The sequence below is a fragment of the Euprymna scolopes genome, chromosome 2 (genome assembly GCF_053919585.1).
Source record: "Euprymna scolopes isolate OS-2025 chromosome 2, ASM5391958v1, whole genome shotgun sequence".
NCBI lineage: Eukaryota > Metazoa > Mollusca > Cephalopoda > Sepiida > Sepiolidae > Euprymna > Euprymna scolopes.
The window spans coordinates 79,804,892-79,827,512 of record NC_136483.1 but is presented as its reverse complement, the minus strand read 5'-3'; the positions used below and the strand labels follow the sequence as shown (position 1 = coordinate 79,827,512).

The 22,621-nt window shown below is 33.6% G+C and overlaps 1 protein-coding gene across 1 annotated transcript in view; it reads left to right on the top strand.

Moving 5' to 3' along the window:
• LOC145239884 (uncharacterized) overlaps positions 1-18,704 on the top strand; it is a 28,333-nt gene extending 9,629 nt beyond the window's left edge. Inside the window, exon 7 of the mRNA XM_080103502.1 lies at positions 17,933-18,704. Coding sequence (XP_079959628.1) covers positions 17,933-17,987 — 55 coding nt within the window. The 3' untranslated portion in view covers positions 17,988-18,704. The remainder of the gene's footprint in view (positions 1-17,932) is intronic.
• Positions 18,705-22,621: the final 3,917 nt, after the last annotated feature.

The window sequence follows — 22,621 nt, the reverse complement described above, 5'->3', positions numbered from 1 at the left end:
GTGTTTCCGTCCGTAACTGCTGGCCGACCTTCGATAACCCAAAAAACCTTCAGCTCTTCATTTTACCTCACTTAGACGCCGTTCAGCAGTCTACCACATAAATAAACCCTTTGGTTGTTGTTTTAAAAAGATTTTATTTTTTTCCTTCCGTGCTACGTTTTTGTTTTCTACTAATAAACATAGAGTTGCATCTTACATCATAAAAAAAACTAAACAATTTGGGAATATTGATTAAAATAAGGGGTGCCCAATAGGTACCTCCAAAATTCACCATAGAATTAACCCCCCCTATATATAAAACGATGTAACTTTATTATACATTAATATTATCAATATAACTTTTGTACCATTTAAAAAAAGAAGGGCAAAATAAACCAGTAATAATTTTTTTTTTTACTATTTTCATCGTACGAAAATAATGAAATTGTGAAACGAAAATCTTGTTTACATAATTGGTGCTTTAAAATAACGTTCCCATATAGTAAGCATTTCGAACGTTAAAACATACCCGTGTTTAATAAATCTAGCAAAAATCAACTAGTGGTCAGATTTTCGTGAAATTTTCGATACTTATCCATTTTAGAATGAAATTACATATAAAAAGCAGTTTCCGTAAAATATACGAGGGGAAAAGTTTTTTTAATGCGTGTTCCACCCACCCCCCTCCCCATATTTATTTTTTCGAAATTTGAACAAAATACATTTAAATCTATCGAAATTTCTATTTATTATGAAACATGAGAGTTCAAATAAGTAAAATATATTTATTTTTAAAAAATTTAAATACGCGTATTAACAAAAATTTACCTTGAAGTTGCAATTAAAAAAATGATATAAATTTAATATTATTATGTTTTTTATAGCGTTTTTTCGAATTAATATATACTATAATCAGTTGAATTGCCAATAAAAAGAAACTTCGAAAACATTAATTAATTTTTAAACGATTAAAACGATTAAAATTCCATTATTTCAAAATGTTCCGTTACAACATAGATTTTTAATTAATTGTGTTTAAATTTTTTCTTTTTTAATATTAATTTTTATATAAACATGACTCTTGTCAGCTATTTTATCGCCAGATTAAAACCGATTTGAAAATATTATTGCACAATATTAAGCATTTTGTAGCCCCCCCCCCCTCATATTTTGTTTGTCTCTTTTTACCGAACAAAATATGGAAGCCTGTAGGTAACCAAAAGAACATTTAGTAAAACCGTATTTCATATTTAATATACAAATGTTTATAATATTATTAATCATTAAACTGTATAAATCTTAAAACCTAACAAAATTATAACAAAGATTAATTATTAATTGCAGGTTTTTAAAAAAATCAAGTCGCTTCTGCTTTTCCATAGTTCGTATAGTTAACACAAGTCTGACGTCACGGGAACATGCGCTTCGTTTTTCACATTGCTTTGGAGATACCTAGTGCCCAAATAGTCAACTGTATATGTATAAAACTCACTATGTCTGTGTGCCTGTGTTTATGTCTCCATTTTTTTCAGATGATGGCATCCAAGTAATATTTCTTTTATTTTTGAAATCACTACTATATATTAGGAACAATGTAATAATCAAATGTGAATTGGCTCGATAATAATAAGTACAAAATCTGCATGGATTAAAGTATCATATTTAAGCGTATTTTACGACCGAGCAACGTCGGACGTCCTGCTAGAAATAAATTTGGCTTTTTATAGTTTCAATAAAACTATTAGTGAAAAGAGGAGATGTGACAGAAAATACATGATAAATAAATGTTTGTATTACTGTACACATAGATTCGAAAAAGTTGTCAAAAAAAACAAATATATAACAAATAAATCTTATCAAAAGCAAAATAAGTTACTTTTCCACCAAACTGGATATAATTTTCGTGTTTTTATTCAATGTAACATGTTTATTTAGCTCGAAAAGCGTACAGTGTTTACCAATGTATTGGAAAATTCAAAATGGCGCCCGACTCTCTCTTTAACACGGTAAGTTCGGGAAAAGGTGTTATAAATAATAAACTAGACAAAATACTGTTAGAAATTTGATCAATATATGTTACCATGACATAAGTTGACATATATTCGGTGTTTTTTTAATACTATTTTGTCTAGTTTATTATTTATAATACCTTTTCCCGAATTTGCCGTGTTAAAGAGAGAGTCGGGCGCCATTTTGAATTTTCCAATACATCGGTAAACACTGCATATTTTTCGAGCTGAATAAACATGTTACATTGAATAAAAACACAAAAAATATATCCAGTTTGGTAGAAAAGTAACTTATCTTGCCTTTGATATTTATTCGTTATATATTTGTTTTTTTTTACAACTTTTTCGAATCAATGTGTACAGTAATGCAAACCCTAAATGTCTTTTTATAGTACAAATGAAATTATTAGTGTGTAAGCTTTACTTTTCCAACGATGTCTAGCGAGTGACTGTAGCGTTGATGTTTACACATCGACGTAGGAAATCAAAATGTATAAACACGTCCGTACGCTTTGTCAGACTATAATAAATATTTGAAGCTAAATTTTTCAGGAAAAAAGGCTTAAAAATAAGCCAAATTCAACAGCAAAGCCACATTTTTTAGATAAAAAAGGCAAAAAAGGGCAAATTGAAAATTAAAGAAAAGTTGACTTTTAACATTTTTTTTTTCTGTATTAGTTTTGTCGTGTTTTCTTGGCAAAAACGGTACCTATGAAATTGAAACTGAAATATACGCTTTGCCCCCCCCCGTCCTCCAAGCATATTTTTCGGTTTTAATTTAATAGGGAACGGTTTTATTTTTAATATTTAGGCAAATAATTTTATTACAATACATTCTACAGTTTATATATTTTTAACATTATATAAGAAAACGTTAAAGAATATTTAAATACTATTTTAATATTAAATAATTTAAGGAAAAGTTGGTAAATTTGTAGATGAGAACTCCCGTCCCCAGAAAATAACGGATAGATCTACTTTTTTAGACAATTACATTTGAATATCTTGAAAAACTTGGGTAAAACAATTATTTTAGAATTTAGAGTGAGAGATCAGTTTCGCATATAAATTTAATATACGCTGATCACCCATTTCTAACAGGATAGCATTTTAAGAGCATATAATCAGAATTTCTTCTGTGAAAGAAGATAAATTGTGTTTTTTACAAGATTATTAACTTAAATTATTTAAATACTAGCAGGGCCCGTTAAGTAGTGTTACCCAGTGGAATTAAAAAATTAAAGTATGGTTTTTGTTGTTGTTGTTGTTGTTGTTGTTGTTGTTGTTGGCCAACCCCAACCTCCTCATTTTAAGAACGGCCTTCGGAATAGACACACCCGACCTCCTCATATTAAGAACGGCTTTCAGAATAGACTTCCTCATGTTAAGAACGGCTATCAGAATAGACACCCCATTTGGGTGGGGTTGTAAAAATATTAGCCCCAAAATTTAACCTTGATAATCCTTGTTTGGGTACCCACCCGCAAATACTATAAACCAACAAAAAAATGGGGGGTGGCAGTGTCGGTCGGAGAGAATTAAATTTGTTTCTCGTGCGTGCATACAAATCTGGCGGGCACTGATTTAAAATGCATAATACAAGTTTTTATATTTCGAAAAACTGCTTGCATCTGTCAATTATAAATAAGATTTTCTTAATCAGCATAGTCGAAAACCTATTAAACCCGGCATTTTAAAGAAAAGTGTGAAGGTGGAGCTAACGTAAAAATTTACCTATAAAAAAAGATAAACAAATGTAATGTATGTGCAGTGTCGATAAAGAGTCAGGAAAAAAGAAGTAAACAAACTACTCCACAGAAAGTATGATTTGTCTAAAATCAAATATAACGACTATTGGTCATTTTTTGAGGATGGTTGTCAAAGTATTTGCCCCAAATGTAACCTTAATATCATATAAGGTTCGATAAGCCACTAAAAAAAAAAATCGAAACATAAAAAATGATACCCGCACATTTTTTTCAGGGTTTGTTTTTGTTGGAGGGGGGAGAATAGTGGCATGTTGTTAATGTGTGCATAGGTAAGTGTAATGTTATTAGTATTTAATTTTCTGTCTATGAGCATTTATTATGTTTGTATTTGGTTTATTTTTTTAAAACCGGGGAGATAAGATTTCTGGTGTATATACCTATTTTTGCCTAATACGTAATTATATCAAAGAGTTTTCTTGTTAATGTATTTGGAACTGATATTTTCACCTGTGTATTTTTATGGATAAGCACGAGGACATCATTAAGAAGTTTGTAAAATTAAAATTAAATTATATCTGTATTCTAAAGTAGATGAGGAAACTCAGCTATCCCTCCTAAAAATGTGATTCTACTTTTTCCAAATAATTACGTGTGAACATCCAGAAAAGAAATACTTTATAATTAATAAGTTTCGCATATAAGTTAAACATAAAATGATCCTCCTATTTCGGGCCATCATAACTTTTTCGGGTAGTTTACTTTTTTCTATCTCGAAGTCTGACTGACAAAATCGTAAAACCAGATGAAATCGCCTTAAAAAGTAAAAAGCACAGAATTTATCTCCCATAGCAAAAATATGCCCCAGTTTAGATGAATTTTTCTTTCACTGACCAACGACAAACTATATAAAATATAATATCAAAACAAGTACTACACTTTAACATACGCATTGATTCACGACTGGGACAGATTACAATAAAAGAAATGTTTATAGGCGATATAATTTTTTAAGATTATGACATAATTAACCCTTTGGAGTTAGCATCTATTTAGTACTACACATGAAACCTGAAGAAAACATTAAAATGAATAAATATGCTAGTATAATCGACAGATTTCTATGATTGAAATGTAATTGGTCATTAGCTGAGACTCCACATCTACTTTTAAATATAGATATGATTTATTTTTAATTTACCAAAGTTCTTAATGTTTTCCCTTTATGCATTGCATCCAAGATTTTCATTAACTTATGAGACTTTTATGTATATCTTTCACTCCTATTTTTTTTTTTTTTCATATTTAACCAATTTTACCATTTTACTAGTGCCAATTTTCCCACGCCATTTTTATTGGTTCAGTTTGTACATAAGTTCCTATTTGTTTACTCTATTTGTCTATCATATTCTTAGAGAAGTATTATTTCAATCGCCACAATACCAAATTTACTCAGGGGGTGGGGGTATCAACTTAAAATATCTCTAAAATATTGATAAATTTAATTTTAGCCATAACTCTAAAAGTAGACTTTGTTTCCAAGAAAATCTATGCATCATTATTGAGACAAATGTGCCTGTTAATCTAAGATAATTAGAAAATCTATAATTAATGATTTTTAAAGAAACTTTTGGGACTTACTCAGGAAAAAGTTTATGATTATTTTTAAACATTTCTTTTTAAATACAACTTTAAATAGCTATTTCAGAGATGATTTAACAGTTATAAGTTTTCAAATTTCCATAAATTGAACATAAATTGATTCAATTAATTTCAAAGTACTAGGTTTAAAGAATTTCAAACGAAAAATCCAAACATTAATTATTTCAGAGGAGATATACTCAGTGACCGAGTGACATGACTGGACAGAGCCAAGGTGCCAGTACTAAAAAAATGTCTCCAGAACGGTTTCATATTCAACTGTGAACCCTCCGAGAGGTTCCATATAAACTGTTTAGTAAGTGTGAAAACAAATTTAAACATTTAGGAGTAAGATTCCTTTAGTGCGAGCCTTTGGTCTTTAGAAAAAGATTTTTTTTTTTCCTGATATGACAAATGTTAGCAGATGTTGATTCCGGGGCTGTTTTTCTCGTGCAAATCTATGAATCGAGAAAAAAAAAAAAAAAAAATTAAAAAAATCTACAAGTTTCAATATCCGAAGGACTTTTTAAATTACTTAATTATGTCTTTTTCTTTAATAATTACTATTAAAAAATATTTATATAAAATGATCAGAAAAAAGGCCAAATTTGAAGCCAAATTTGAAAAAAGGCCAAACAGAAATTTTTAAGGCCAAACTGCTTTTTAAAAAAGGCCAAATTCGTGAAAATCAAACTGGCAACCCTGCGTACGCATATCGAATGCGCATACATTATCCCGAACTAAAACAAAAGAAATATATATATTGAAACAATCAGAGAAATTTCGGAATTTATTTGAAATGGTCTTTGTGGGAGACGCCTAAACTCTTTTAAAGGGCCATATTTTTGTTTTCTAGAAACCAGTAGAACGCAGTTGACACGAGTCTACGAACCGGTATTACTGGCTATTTCCTCGCCAACGCCTCTCTCCACTTACACGCACACAAACATTAACGGACACACACACAACAGCATTAACTTATTATCGTCTGGCAAAAACTTTATTCATTGAAATATTCCCATCTTTTTCATTGAACTCCAATTAAAATATGAAGATAAAATAACATTACCTCTTAAAACAACTTTCAATGAATTATTATTTATTTATTTATTTATTTATTTAGGGACTGTTATCCTCATCTCCATAGATGTTGTTTGTTTCACCACGTTTTTTTTTTGTTTGTTTGGTTTTTTGCCAACTATTCCTGTGGCCTTCTTCAGTTGATTAACCGCGATAGGATAGGAATGCTGAGTCTCTTAAATGTATCCTCAGTAATTACTGCCTTCCATAGTTGTAGTTGTCTCATCACGTTCTGGCGAACTAATCCTTGTCGGAACATGATGAGAATTGACAGCCATATATAATAGCAATCCATCGTGGAGACAAAGAAAAGGATAGAGGGTTGACGTCAGTTAGCAGTCAGCTACGCGAAGGTGTTCTCAGGGACCAGTAGTAGATAGAGAGAGAAAGAGTGAGAATGTGTACGTACGGTCTGTTAGCTTTTTGCCCCACATAATAGCAAGTGGTGTGAGGCATGCGGTCGGTCCGTAGACCGACCAGCTCGAAAGCTGGTCCTAAAAGGGCTGGAAACAGCCTGTCTCTTCCTTTTATAGGTGTTTCCGGTGTGTCTTTTGCGCATGTGTGGATTTCCTTTGAAAGGAAGTGACGTCGTCCATCTTTGTGCGTACGTGTGCGCGTGTGTGAGTACATGTGTGTACGTTAGCATGTGTGTATATACACGTGAATGTGAGTGTATGTACGCGAACGTGAATATATGTAAGTGTGTGGACGTGGGCGCGTATGTATATGACAAGTAATATAGCTTGAAATGTGAATGTGTGTTTTTGTGTGAGACTAGAAAAGGCTCTCGCAAACCCTATCCACCAAAATCCTCACGAACACTCTCAGAATAGCTCCGCTATTTCGGGTGGCGATGTGTGTGGGAACATGATGAGAATTGGCAGCCAACCGGATGTTAACGCATCCACCATGAGAGACAAAATAAAAAATCGTCGTTTGCACATGGCTCCACGCATCGCTTCCGCTTGGGAAGAAAAAAATAAGATAACCACAAAATAATTATCAACCAATGGCAGAGCTCCGCGCCTAAAATAAACACCTCAAATATCACAGTCGCTGGGAGCCAGTTTGCCACTATAAAAACGAAGTATTTGAGGGAACCGAGAGGAGGGAACAGGAGATTTTCGCCCAGCTGCGTCAGTGAACGCACGGACATTCTCCCACCCGACCTAAAGAGATGAAGAAGAAAAAGAAATAAGGCACCAGTGAACTGACGTCGACTACGCTCTCATGTTATGAGCCAAATGCCTTCAATTCTAAACGATGCCTAATTCACACAAACCAAAGAAGAGAGAAGAGGAGAAAGACGACGAAGACGCCGGGCTGCTAGCTCTGATGAAAGAAGTCACTCGCTTTCCAGTTACAAGCTAGGACACGCATCACCGACAACAGGATGACCAGTCTACCCTAACCCTCTCCATCGTCCAAAAGATAAGTTACATTTCACGAACATTCATTCCTTGTCAATTCATACATACCTACAAACAGTTTACGAACATTCATTCCTTGTCAATTCATACATACCTACAAACATTTTACGAACATTCATTCCTTGTCAATTCATACATATCTACAAACATTTTACGAACATTCATCTCCTTTGTTAAATCACATTCCATCCTACGAACACTTTGCCTCTCCTAATACAAATTGTTGGTAGTAAATAAAATCGGTTCTCAACCTTCAATATTCGTCTGTTTTTATATGGAGTCAGAATCTACACACTTCCAACGTTATTCATTTCAGGTATTCTTGGTTGTGGTCTCTATGGCATCCTTTCCTCCCCCTAATCCTTCTCATAAATACCCAGGCCATATCCTTTTGCCTTCTTTGGGTAGGATTGAAACCGCTATCTTCAGACAATGCTCACCTGGAACCGTAGAGATTCAATTCAAAATACAAAGTGGACGGAAATTACAGAAAATTTTCTTCAAGCACAAGAACATCAAGATCGTCCAGATATTATTTCCAAGGTCTTTAGACAGAAGCTAAAAAAAAGACAGATGAAATTTATTTAAAAAAAAACAAAAGAGGATTTAACAGAATGAGGGTTTTCTTGTACAGCATTAAATACCAAAGGAGAGGACTGCCGAGTTCGAATCCCCCGACAAGCTATAATCGTAACTACCTGCACTGGTGATTCCCGAAAGGATGAAACACTAGTGTCTACAGGTATTAAAAAAACAATTTAAATAAATAAATAAATAATAATAATAATAATAATAATAATAATAATAATAATAATAATAATAATAATAATAATAATAATAAACCTGCAACAGCACTCGAAAACGAGAACCACAAAATCCTATGGGACATGGACATACAGACGGACAAACCCATCCAAGCAAGAAGACCAGATGTCGTAATAATTAACAAGAAAGAAAAATCCTGTCTAATCGTGGACTTTGCAGTCCCAGCTGATCACAGGGTGAGTATGAAAGAAAAGGAGAAACGAAGCAAATACACAGAGCTAGCCAGAGAGTTAAAAGGGATTTGGATGATGAAGAAAGTCCAAATAGTACCGATAATAGTAGGAGCACTAGGAACAATCCCGAAAAACTTCGAAAAAAGAATGTCAGAAATTGGAATCAGAAGAATAACTGCAAAAGTACAACGACTAACGATAATGAAAACGATTGAAATATTAAGGAAAACCCTTGAATACGGAGAATAATACAAGACAATATAACGAATAAGCGTTACAGGGAATGAAGAACACCGAAACTGCATATTTACAAGTTCTACACCCCCCATCATGCACTCCCCCCATTGTTTCATCACCGATCCCCCCCCCCAAAAAAAAAAATGATACCAAAGGGCTGAGAAGGGTCAATAAGGACTGAAAGACCGAGGAGCGAGCGCCAACCAGACCTCGGCTGGACAAGCGCAAAGAGAACTGGGACCTTGGGGAGGCTGAGTGCCACTCAAATTCCAGGTTAAACCAATGGCCACTACCAGCGAGAAATCAATGGTAAGCGGCTGTTGCGATGATGCAAATTCATTTGCAAATGCTATCGAAGGAGGTGGAGAGGTCTGGACGTCTGGGGAGACTTGTTGTCACTCAGCTTCCAGAGAATACCACAGGTTTCCAATCAGATCGTTTGTTGACTTGTGTGAAAGCTCCATGTGAGCCAATAATAATAATAGCGTTACAGGGAATGAAGAACACTGAAGCTGTATATCAACAAGTTCTACATCCCCATCACGCATCCCCTCCCATTGTCCGATCAATGTTCCCCTCCCCCACCCCCAAAAAGTGTGATACCAAAGTGCTGAGAAGGGTCAGGGAGGATGGAAAGACAGAGGAGAGAGCGCTGACCAGATCTCCGCTGGACAAGCATGAAGAGAACTGGGATCTTAGAGAGGCTTAGTGTAACTCAAATTCCACTATAGACCAATGGCCGCTGCCAGCAAGAAATCAATGGCGAGAGGCTGTTGCGATGACACAAATTTATTTGCAAATGCTATCGAAGGATGTGGAGAGTGCTGGATTAGGTATATCAGGATTTGGGGGAATTTTTGACACTCCTAACACTAAACTGCGAATAAAATATTTTTAAAAAGTGGGTTGTTTATTTTCTTTATGGAATATACTTCCAAAATAAACTATTAAAGTTGTTTAAAAAATAATAGAAATATTACTTTTTTTTATTTAAAAAAAAAAAACAGTGTTTACAAAGTGCCGACGCGCCTTCATACAGACATTTTTTTTACGTAATGATTAATTTTTTTAGTTATTTTTTTTCAATTTTTCAACTTTAAAAATCTATCAAAATTTTTCTATTGTTTAAAGTTTTACAATATTTTCAGGATCAATGTGAAATTTTATGCTCTTTTTCAAAAAATCGAATATAATATTTTAGACAAACTTTTTTTTAATTCACCCCCCTCATTTTGAAATGTCTATTTTAATAATTAATTTATGTACCAAAGCTTTATATATCACAAACTGAATATAAAAGATCAATAAATAATATATTGTAAATTAAAACAAAAAAGAGTGTTTTTAGAAATTTGCCTGTAAAGTCCAAAGTGTAAAACCTTTTTTTTTTTAAACCACGTTAATTTTTTTTTAATTGGAAGCTTATGTTCTGCTTATATTGTCAAGTAAGTAATGGACGATGACGACAATTTTTTCTATTTCATTCAATGTTTTCTTTTTTTAGATATTTAAAAAAAATTCACTCGATAAAGAAAAATGAAAATATAATAAATCAAAAATTTATGTACATCTTTGAGAAAAGAAAAAAAAATTCCTCGAGGGTATTTTTTAAAGGCAAAATCATATAAGTAAAATTTGACTATTTTTAAACTATGGGAACACATATTTCTTCAGGCACAAGGCTACACGGCTAATGAGAACGTGTGGTTTTTACTGCCTTCTGTCCATCCATAGTTCAAACAAGGACAAACGGCGACTTCCGGTTTTTCGATAAATGCTTGCATTATCGCGCTTTTTTCAAACAGTCGTTTAAAAAATTCTTTTATTTAAAAAATAAATGGAATTTAAAATATAAATATGGATAAATTCTGAACAATGAAGAATGGAACTAAACATTCAATAGTATTTTATAGGTAAGTGATTTTTATAGGTAAGTGATTTTTTCGAATTTGTATCGATTTTTTATAACTGAAGTAAGTAAAATTTCGTTGATTTGCTTCAAATCTTTTTTTTAAAGAAAACTGATTCTAAAAAAGAAATATTGCATAATTTGCTATTAAACCTGTTAATTTTTTTAATTTGGTCTTTGCTCCTTTAATTGAAAAAAAGATTAGGGTTTGAATTACATTTTTCAAGTAGTTGTATGCTTGTAAAAATAAGAGGTCGAATTATTCAATTTTTTTTTTTTTGTTCGCGCATTCTTAAGATCGGTTTCTGACACTGCTAGTGCTGGGCTGGACGTCTGGGGAGACTTGTTGTGACTCAGCTTCCAGAGAAAACCACAGGTTTCCAATCAGATCTTTGATGACTTGTGTGAAAGCTCCATGTGAGCCAATAATAATATATGTGTGCGCATGTAGTAATAATATGTAGTAATAAATAATAAATATAAAATATGCATAAGTAGCAATAATATAAAGTTATAAATAGTAATGCATAGTCGTAAGTAGTAAGATGTGCGGATCAAGTCAAGATTAGATATATTTACAAAACATTTTCTTTAATATTAAATATTTACAAAACTTTTAAGGATTAAAAAAAATTCTATTTACACAAAACTTTTTAGTGTAAGTAACAAAACGAACGTAAATTTAAGAAAATATATTTAAATAAATTAGTGCGTTATTTACAGAACTACTACTACTACCACTACTACTACTACTATTATTATTATTATTATTATTATTATTATTATTATTATTATAATAATAATAATAATAATAATTATAATAATAATAATAATTTAAAATAGAAAGAATGGACTATATTAATTGCAAAACATTAGAAACTGAAAATTTCGGACGCTAAACTTATTTATACTTAATTTGCCTTTATGGAGAAGTAAGCAAATAGAAAGATTTTTTGTTTGTTTGTTTATTTTTTTAGAAATAAAAATGAAAATTATATAAAGATTGGTATATTGTGATACTACACTTCATCTTTACAAAAATAAAAGTTATAAAAGATATCTGAATAAAATATATTTTTTTAAATCTCGATTGTTTTGCTTATACTTGTGATTTTATTATGCATAAAAATTGCCTCGGTCTAGAAGGATTTCTTCTTAACTGACCACTTACATACATCACACTTTAAATAAATATTACATTGTATTAAAAACGCACAAAGATTAAAAAAAAAAAACACTGTACATAAAAATCAATCTTGGTTGCAAAAATTCGAACAAGTCAGTTATTTTATATTTGTTTCTGTCATTAAAAAGTTTGGTTAAAATAATTTTATTTAATTTTTTTTTTAATTATGTATCTTTTTTAATTGACATCATCCGAAATTCTCAGTTATAACGTCGATTTTTTTCTTTATTTATTTAGTATTATTTTACAACCTGTCCCAGCATAGTATAAACACCCCCAACAACCTCATGTTAAGAACGGCTTTCGAAATAAACACTTCCCAACCTGCCCATGTTAAGAACGGCTTTTGAGGTTGGGGGTGTTTATTCCGAAAGCTGCTCTTAACAACATAAGGAGGTTAGAGTGTTTATAATACGCTGGGGCACGTCGTAAAACTTTACCATTTATTTATTTATTTACTTTTTCTTCTTCTTCTTCTTATTATTATTATTATTATTATTATTATTATTATTATTATTATTATTATTATTATAACTAGCGGGACCTGTGGAAATTCCACAGCAGCATTTTTCCTATGTAACATATTGTTGCTGGGCATGCTGTGAGCGTTCTATTCAGCATGAATGAAACCACAATCATATTCTAGTTTTTTATTAAAACTGTACTGCCCCCTTACTAAAATAATAACTTTGATATATTTCATGGGCTGATTATTTCATTACAAACACACCGGTCAATTAACTCACATTTTATCATTTTTCATAATTATTGAATATGTTACTATGTTCGGCAATAATTTTGCATAATTTCAACCCACATTATCGCCTCTCCCTTTACTAAAATAGTAAATTTGATATATTGTATCGGCTGATTATTTTATAAAAAACACAACTATTAATTAACTCATATTTCATCATTTTTATTTTGTAATAATTCTTGGATATAGTACTGATTTTGACAACAATTTTTCATCATTTAAACTCACCATATCGCATACCTTACTAAAATAATAACTTTGATATATTTTCTAGGCTGATTATTTCATTACAAACACATACATCAATCAACTCACATTTCATCATTTTTCGTAATTCTTGGATATGTTACTAATTTCGACTATATTTTTTATGATTTAAACCAACGTTGTCGCCCAACCTTACTAAAATAATAACTTTGATACATTTGCTGGGCTGATTCTTTCATTACACACACACTAATAAATTAACCTCCATTTCATTATTTTTCATAATTCTTGGGTATGTTACTAATTTCGACAATCATTTTTCATAATTTATACCGACATTATCGCCCCCTCCTTAATAAAATAATAACTTTGAAATATTGTCTGGGCTTATTATTTTATTACAAACACACTAATGCATGAAATCATATTCAATTATTGTTCATAATTCTTGGATATGTTACTTATTTCGACAATCATTTTTCATAATTTTAACCCACATTTTCGCCCTTCCCTCTTTACTAAATAATAACTTTGATATATTGTCTAGGCTGATTATTTCCTTACAAACACACCAATCAATTAACTAATATTTCATCATTTTTTCGTAATTCTTGGATATGTTACTAATTTCGACAATAATTTTTCATAATTTAAGCCCTCCTTATTTTCGTCCCCTTTACTTATATAATAACTGATATATTTTCTATGCTGATTATTTTATTATAAACACACCAATCAGTTAAATCACATTTCGTCATTTTTCGTAATTATTGGATATCTTACTAATTTCGACAATAATTTTTTAGAATTTAAACCATCCTCGTCGCCCTCTCTTACTAAAAAATACTTTGATATATTTTCTGGGCTGATTATTTCATAAAAAAACATAACTATCAATTAACTCACACTTCATCATTTTTCTTAATTCTTTGATATGTTACACAATTCGACAATTATTTTTAATATTTTTAACCCACATTATCAACCATCCACTACAAACATAATAACTTTGATATATTATCTGGGATGATTATTTCATTTCAAACACACCAATCAATTAACTCACATTTTGTCATTTTTTATAATTCTTGGATATGTTACTGTTGTCGACAATCATTTTTCATCATTTTAACCCACATCATTGCCCGACTTACTAAAATACTAACTTTGATATATTGTCTGGTCTGAGTATTTCATTGCAAACACACTAATGCATTAAAAAAGATATCATTTTTCATAATTCTTGGATATGTTACTAATTTTGACAATTATTTTTCATAATTTAAACCATCCTTATCGCCCACTCTTACTTACATAATTACTTTGATATATTTTCTGGGCTGATTATTTTATTATAAACACACACTCGATAAACTCGCATTTAATCTTTGTTCATAATTCTGGATATGTTACTAATTTCGACAATAATTTTTATAATTAAAAACCCACATTATGCCTCTCCCTCCTACTTATATAATATATTTGATATATTGTCTGGGTTTATTATATCATTACAAACACACCAATCAAGTAACTCACATTTCATCATTTTTCATAATTCTTGGATATGTTACTAATTTCGAGAATAATTTTCATAATTTTAACCCACTATGTCGCTCCCCCTTACTTAAATAATAGCTTCGATATATTGCCTAGGCTGATTATTTCATTACCAACAAATAAATAAATTCTGGGTATTCTCATAGTATATATGTTTCACCTATCTTATCCAATCCCGAGTGACGCTGCATATTCTGCTAATATATATCGTTCACCTATCACATTCGATCCCAGGCGACGCTGGGTATTTTGCTACTATATGTTTTCCACCTATCTCATTCAATACTGGGCAACGCTTTCTAATAGTATATATTTGCACATCTCATTCAATCCCTGGACTGACTTCATATCCGCCACCCCACTGTTGAAAATATACATTTAATACAGTAATGTTTTAATCGTAAACTGTTTCAGCCATTTTCGGGACTGACTTTATATCCCAAATCCACTGCTAAAAATATACATGAAATAATGTAATGTCTAAATAGTAAACTTTTTCAGCCATTTCCGGGACTGACTTTACATCCCCAACCCACTGCTAAAAATATACATGACATAATGTAATGTCTAAATAGTAAACTGTTTCAGCCATTTCCGGGACTGACTTTATATCCCAAACCCACTGCTAAAAATATACATGATATAATGTAATCTCTAAATAGTAAACTGTTTCAGCCATTTTTAGGACTGACTTTATATCCCAAACCCATTGCTAAAAATATATATGAATAATGTACTGTCTAAATAGTAAACTTTTTCAGCCATTTCCGGGACTGACTTTATATCCAAAACCCACTACTAAAAATATACATGAAATAATGTAATGTCTACATAGTAAACTGTTTCAGCCATTTCCGTGAATTACTTTATATCCTCAACCCACTGCTAAAAATATACATGAAATAATGTAATCTCTAAATAGTAAACTGTTTCAGCCATTTTTGGGACCGACTTTATATCCAAAACCCATTGCTAAAAATATACATGAAATAATGTAATCTCTAAATAGTAAACTGTTTCAGCCATTTCCGGGACTGACTTTATATCCCAAACCCACTGCTAAAAATATATATGAAATAATGTAATGTCTAAATAGTAAACTGTTTCAGCCATTTCCTGGACCGACTTTATATCCCAAGCCCACTGCTAAAAATATACATGAAATAATGTAATGTCTAAATAGTAAACTGTTTCAGCCATTTCCTGGACTGAGTTTATATCCCAAATCCACTGCTAAAAAAATACATGATATCATGTAATGTCTAAATAGTAAACTGTTTCAGCCATTTCCAGGACTGACTTAATATCCCAAACCCATTAATAAAAATATACATGAAATAATGTAATGTCTAAATAGTAAACTGTTTCAGCCATTTCCAGGACTGACTTAATATCCCAAACCCATTAATAAAAATATACATGAAATAATGTAATGTTTAAATCGTAAACCGTTTCAGCCATTTCCAGGACTGACTTTATATCCCCAACCCACTACTAAAAATATACATGAAATAATGTAATGTCTAAATAGTAAACTTTTTCAGCCATTTCCGGGACTGACTTTATATCCAAAATCCACTGCTAAAAATATACATGAAATAATGTAATGTTTAAATCGTAAACTGTTTCAGCCATTTCCGGGACTGACTTTATATCTAAAACCCACTGCTAAAAATATACATGAAATAATGTAATGTTTAAATCGTAAACTGTTTCAGCCATTTCCGGGACCGACTTTATATCCCAAACCTTCGTCGAGCGGACACTCGGCATCGATGCAAGCTGTTACCCCTCCGACGTACTCCAATAAGGGCTGGATCCAGCTGCAACTAAAAAACGCGTGCCCGATCGTTTCGGGCTCGTGTTCGTCACAGCACGGACAGAAGCACCTCGTATGTTGTTTATACCGGTAGAGTTCGTCGAAGAGGGGCAGTGCATTTCGAACCAGTCGCCAAGTAAGGGAAAATTCGGAGTTGTTAAGAATCTCCCGTCCCGGCGTCCAACACCATTGAGAACGGACCTCCATCGACACTTTGATCTTAGCCAAAAGGCCAAGAAAGACAAATAATTTTTATTAGCTTTGCCTCAGCAGCGACACCAATTTTTTTTAATATTTCAAGGGTTTATTTGGAATATTCCACTTTTTGGAATATTCCACTTTCCTTTTTTAGGGATGCACAGCATGATAACGGACGGAGCGATAAGCGTAATAATATAATGATAATAATAATAATAATAATAATAAGAAGAAGAAGAAGAAGAAGAAGAAGAAGAAAAAGAAGAAAAAGAAGAAGAAGAAGAAGTTCTGTAAATATATAAAAAGAACGCACTGAGAAAGACACCCATTTATTTAAATACATTTTGTTTAAATACGTTCGTTTTATTATTTACATTAAAAAGTTTTACGTAAATAGAAAAAAGTTGGGGGGTTTTTTCTTTTTATCCTTAAAGGTTTTGTAAATATTTAATATTAAAGAAAATGTTTTTGTAAATATATGTTTTTTCTTTTAAATCTTTAAAAGTTTTGTAAATATATTTTTAAAAAATCTTGCTCGCGAACATTCGACCATGTCTGCTATTTGATGTGTTTACAAACAACTACCGGCAATGTCAAGGTCGAACAACCGGTGTTACTTGAAATGTTCGCCAATCTTTGTCTTCTGCTATGGGATATCTAATATTTACTTGATTCGAATGCACATCTAAAAGCAAAAATAGGTCTAAGGGTCCTAAAGTTCATACTAGAATTGCTCGCAATTGAGTTGTTTCTTACTTAGGAGTTCTACTTCTATGGAATTAGAGCGTGATATCCCCATTGATTTAAATAAAGGGTTCCGTTCGAAATTCCTTGTAGACTCCAGAGTTTTGATCTAAAATATTTAAAGTTCGACAAGATACGCCTGAAGAAGGTCAGAAATTACATCGGCTGAAACGCTGTGAAAATAATACCGAAGATGAGAACAGTAGTTTGAAGAATCGAACTACACATAAATATTTTCATAGTTAAAATGATATTAATTGAATTAATGCGTACTAAAGGGGGCATAATAAATATTTATTTTTTGTTTAAATGAGACTATTGATTGAATTAAGATATATGCGCCAAGAGACATAATAACTTGATAAGTATTTTTATAGTTGAAATGAGATTATCGATTAAAATAAGATATGACCAGAGAGACGCAGTAAATAAATAAATGAACAAAAATGACGATCTTATTTTTGTTTTTCAGTGAACAACATTGTAGATTGCAAACCAGAACTACCAGCATTGGAAGGCTTTTATAATGCTAAATTGTCCTTGGTAGTCCATAATTCAAACCGACCCAAGACTGTGTGGATCTCAAAATATAACAAAGACAATCGGATCACGGAAGTTTTCAAAACTCATCGTCATAAAACACCATTCAATAAAAAAACCTTTTTTAAAGCTAACAAAACAATACACGTGAAAGCTGGAGAATATTTAACAATCCAACACAAAAACAAAAGTCCTTTCAGGGAACATTTAAGTGGTTATTTTGTATTAACTCCAATTAGTGAAAGATTTTAATTGAATTAGCAAACATAACCTAACCTTCTTTTTGTGCAATCACTATTTTTCTGCTGCGTAATAGTTAACAATTTAAATTACTAAACTTATATATGATGTACAAATTTTCGGTTTCAGCGCCTACCTTCAGGAAATTTCCTACATTCTCACTTGCGGTACTTAAGATAATTGAACTTTCTTTTGAAGTTAAAGTTAAACTCAATATTATATTATCGTCAACTAATGCCTGTAGGAATGCATATATGACAGGCAGCGTGACTGGTGAAGGCGGTCGAATACACGGAGATAACATGTTACACGCAATACAGAGTAAAGCGTGAAAATATAATAACAGCAGTCGACAATGATATATTGCTGATATTGACCTCACGAACTATAACCGCACATGTGTGTTGGCCAATGAATGAACTTACCCTTTTTGTTTTGTTTAAAATAAATAATATATACCGGCATAATGGTTTTCTTTATTACTAAGTCGTTGAACATGCTTTATATGGCTATACTTTATATGGCCTCGCAACATGCCTAATGCAGCCGTTTTCAACACTAACTGTTGGATTTAGTCTTCGTCCGATTTCTACGTTTATTCATTTGTAAAATAATGTGTGAAATACATCATCATTGTCTACAGCAGGTCATTTATGAGAATGTTACTAGTGACATGTAAACCAGGATCACCTGCCCATGATCGAGTTATTGGTGATTAAACCGGCACCCCCATCAAGCTTGCTTGAACCCAGCAGGACTAAAACAAAATCTATTTAAGGGCGGATGAACACCAAATGCCAACAGCCATCTAGCAAACTCCTCCAGGTATGGGTTAAAGCATGGCTACAGAAAGAAGAAGGCCTGTTAACAAAAAAATGCCTGCAGGCAATGTAAGTAAGATTTGTCAAGCTATCACTGTCGATACTATATGAGGGTTTTTGGAAAAAGAGCATTAAAACATGTTAAAAAAGAAAAGAAAGGAAAACAATTCGATTAATACTGAAAGTAAACTTTATTATATAAATCTCACCTTTCTGTTAGTGTATGTATGTATGTATGTATGTATGTATGTATGTATGTATGCCTAAAACTTTTCTCAGCGGTATTGGATCCTCACAAAATTGATATCGTTGGAAAGAGAATTCTCTTGCATGAATATGTAAAAATTGGCCAAAATGATTACGTCTAAGTGGGTGAACTGCTCGGTTTTCTGTTAGGTGGGTCATAAAATTTCACCAAATTCGAATGTAATTATTACATAATTTAAACTAAATCCAATGCAATTCTCTACATTTGAAAACATACTGACTCATCTCACCGGAAATGACGTCAGCTTTCTTTAAGGGCGATATTGATATACTTTAAATAAGAGACCCACTATGGGTAAGTTTATAGTATTAAAATTAAAATACTCATTTGCAAGTTATAAAAACGGTACCAATGTAATTACCGAGATTAAAATAGTAAAATAACAAAGAATCACAAAAATCGAAAAGGAAAAAAAAAAACTTACGCTTGGAAATATTTACCGGTGAGAAGAACCAAAAGCGAGTCGCCATGTTTACAACCATAAACGATAGATTTTACAATGAACTCATACATCGAAAATGACGCCATTTTTGTAAAACTTCACCAGCCATTTTCTTTTTAGTATTAGTAACAATATGATATCCTAACTCTGTTTAGGGGAAGTGGGGCGAAAGATGAGATCGCTTAGATTCTAAGAACAGCTACTACACTTTGAGATATTAAATTCTTTATTCAAGCTAAAATTACAAAGTAAGTTCCAACTGAACAAAAAACTTAGGCACAAGGCCAACTCGTTGGTCATCCTTGTCACTCCAGAACTAAAACAAAAGTTTCTCTTAGCTAGTATCTTCTTTCAGCATAATACCGCATTCACCCTTTCGTACTAGGGGACGTCCTACTTAGAACCCAATTGTTTAAAACATTTTTTTATTTACGTGTAAAAATAAAAAAGAAAACAATAATGATGATACAATAATTTATTTGTGTCAAGTGTGGGTGAAGAAAAAATACAAAAGTGGTTACTAGGACCCTTCCAACCCCGTCTAGTTGATAGACCACCTGTTCCACTTCGGTTTGTAAAGAAACCTGAGCTCCTGCAGGCCGGTCTCTAAGTGGGGATGCTCTATAGATGGGAGAAAATGGAAAAAAGAAAATTTTGTTGGTGAGGGATGAGGAGTTAGTGATTGATTTCTTTCTCTCCAAGATGGGTGAAATTTAGAGTGAGGGGTGAAAAGAAAAAATTGCAGATAGGAGGGGGGGGATCTTGGAGGCTTCCTAGTTGGGGAGGGATGAAGCATTCACTCGGCTAGCAAAAAGGCTGAAAATTGATTACACTTAGAACTGCGCGTCCACACCTAGGCAGGGAACACGTATTAAAATTTGGTTCCTTTTCGTACACACAGACTTGCTACATGTATCCATCTTCTGTTAAATGCCGCATGATGCAGCCTTTTTCTATCACATCTGATCTTCACTCGTAGTTGGTGTTTAAAAAAGCGATCAGATCCTGATTAAAAAAAAGAACCAGGCCATCCGTCCAGCTGAAGGGCGCCGGGAGGCTTACGTTGCTGCTCCAGGCCCCCAACCGCAGTCCGACCGACTTGCTGCGGTTTATCTTGGCTCCTGTGATTCTTTCATATTGAGCGAGCGCATCTGACACGATCTTGATGTCTCGGAAGCTAGACACAAAGACCGTTACGTCATCGGCGAATGCGGATACTTTGGCGGCTGGGTCACCAGGTATAGCAATTCCACGCAGTGCAAAATTTGCCTTCCCACGTCTCAGCTTGCGGAGCAGAGGCTCCAACGCCAGTACATAGAGCAGGGGCAACAGCAGACAACCCTGACAAACTGACCAAGAGATAACAAAGGGTTTCGAGTGCTTTCTGTTGACTTGCACGACAGCTTACAGCTGTCGATACATCATGAAGATCCACTTGCAGAAGTCCAGTTTAAAACTGACAGCCTCTAAGACAGATGCCAGGAAGCGATGGTCGACCTATCAAAAGTATTGGACTGGTCTAAATTGATCAACGCGGCTTCCATGTCGTCTTCTATCTCCCCCTCTCTAGGATCGTGTGGATCAGGTGCAAGTTGTTTTGAATCGATCTTCCCTTCAGAGCATAGTTCTTCTCTGATTTGACCAAGTCGCCGATAACAACCTACAGCCGATTCGACAAGATCTTTGCCAAAATCTTCAACTCTCTGTTTAGCAGAGTTATCGGTCTATAGTCATCAAATTCTTCCCCGCCATGCCCCTCACCTTTCCTCAGCAATGTGATCACTCCCTTGGTTGCTTGCCCCGAGATGGATCCCTAAGCAAACCAATGGTTGAACACATCCATCAGAAGGGGCAGAAACATGGGTGACAGCCTCAAATGCAGTTCGTATGGCAGACCACCGAGTCCGACGATCTGTTACAGCTGACCTGGTTCAGCATAGTAAAAACCTCCCGCTCTGTCACCCGGCCTTTGCAACTAGCTGCTCTAGTTGCCTCGAGACAGAGAGAGTCAGCCAAATAGTCGCTAAACTCAAGGACCGGAAGATCGGGCTGCTGCATAAAATGCTCCTTGAAATATTCTCGAAACCCCTCGCAGATCTCCCTAGTCGATTCCAGGGTGCGTCCATCCGGATGTTTCACTTTGCCAATATACTTGTCTGAGCCACTCCTAGAAACTTCACAACGCACGTCCACATCAGCATTGACTGCTTTGTTGCCTATCTTTCTAAGCCTGGCTCTAACTACTTGGCCTTCGTAACGCTCACTAGTCTCGCGTAGAAGGTCCTGCTTAGCTAGTTCCTGACTAACCCTATCACCCTCCCCTTTAGCCCGGGCTAGTTTCTGCTCTAGCTACTTCTTCTTCTTGAGGCGCTGGGCATACTTGACGGAGAAGCTTCTGATCTTGGCTTTAAGACCTAACCACCACTTACTCCCAGTAAACACCCCCACTAGTTCCTTTTTAATTAATTCTCTTAACTTGTCTCAGAAGTTTTGTATCTCCAGAAGGGATGTGTTTAACTTCCAGTACCCCGCTAACTTATGGCTATTTCCTAGCTTCAGCCAGGCCATAACTAGTTTATGGTTCATCTGGCCTAGCCAAGAGAACACGGGACAGTATAGAAAGTCTACTTCACCTCTCCTAACTAACATCCTGTCCAAATAGGTATTTGGATAGGAGAAAACGCTATTGGTCCATGTCCACATCTCCCGCCCCGGATACTCGACCTGAAACCTGTTTACCAGACCACATCTAACCATCAAATCAGCCAGGCTGCACTCGCACCTCTCCAAGCCTCCTGGGTTCACTCTTTTCTTTTTGAGGTGGTGGCTCAGTCTGCATTTGTGTAGGGA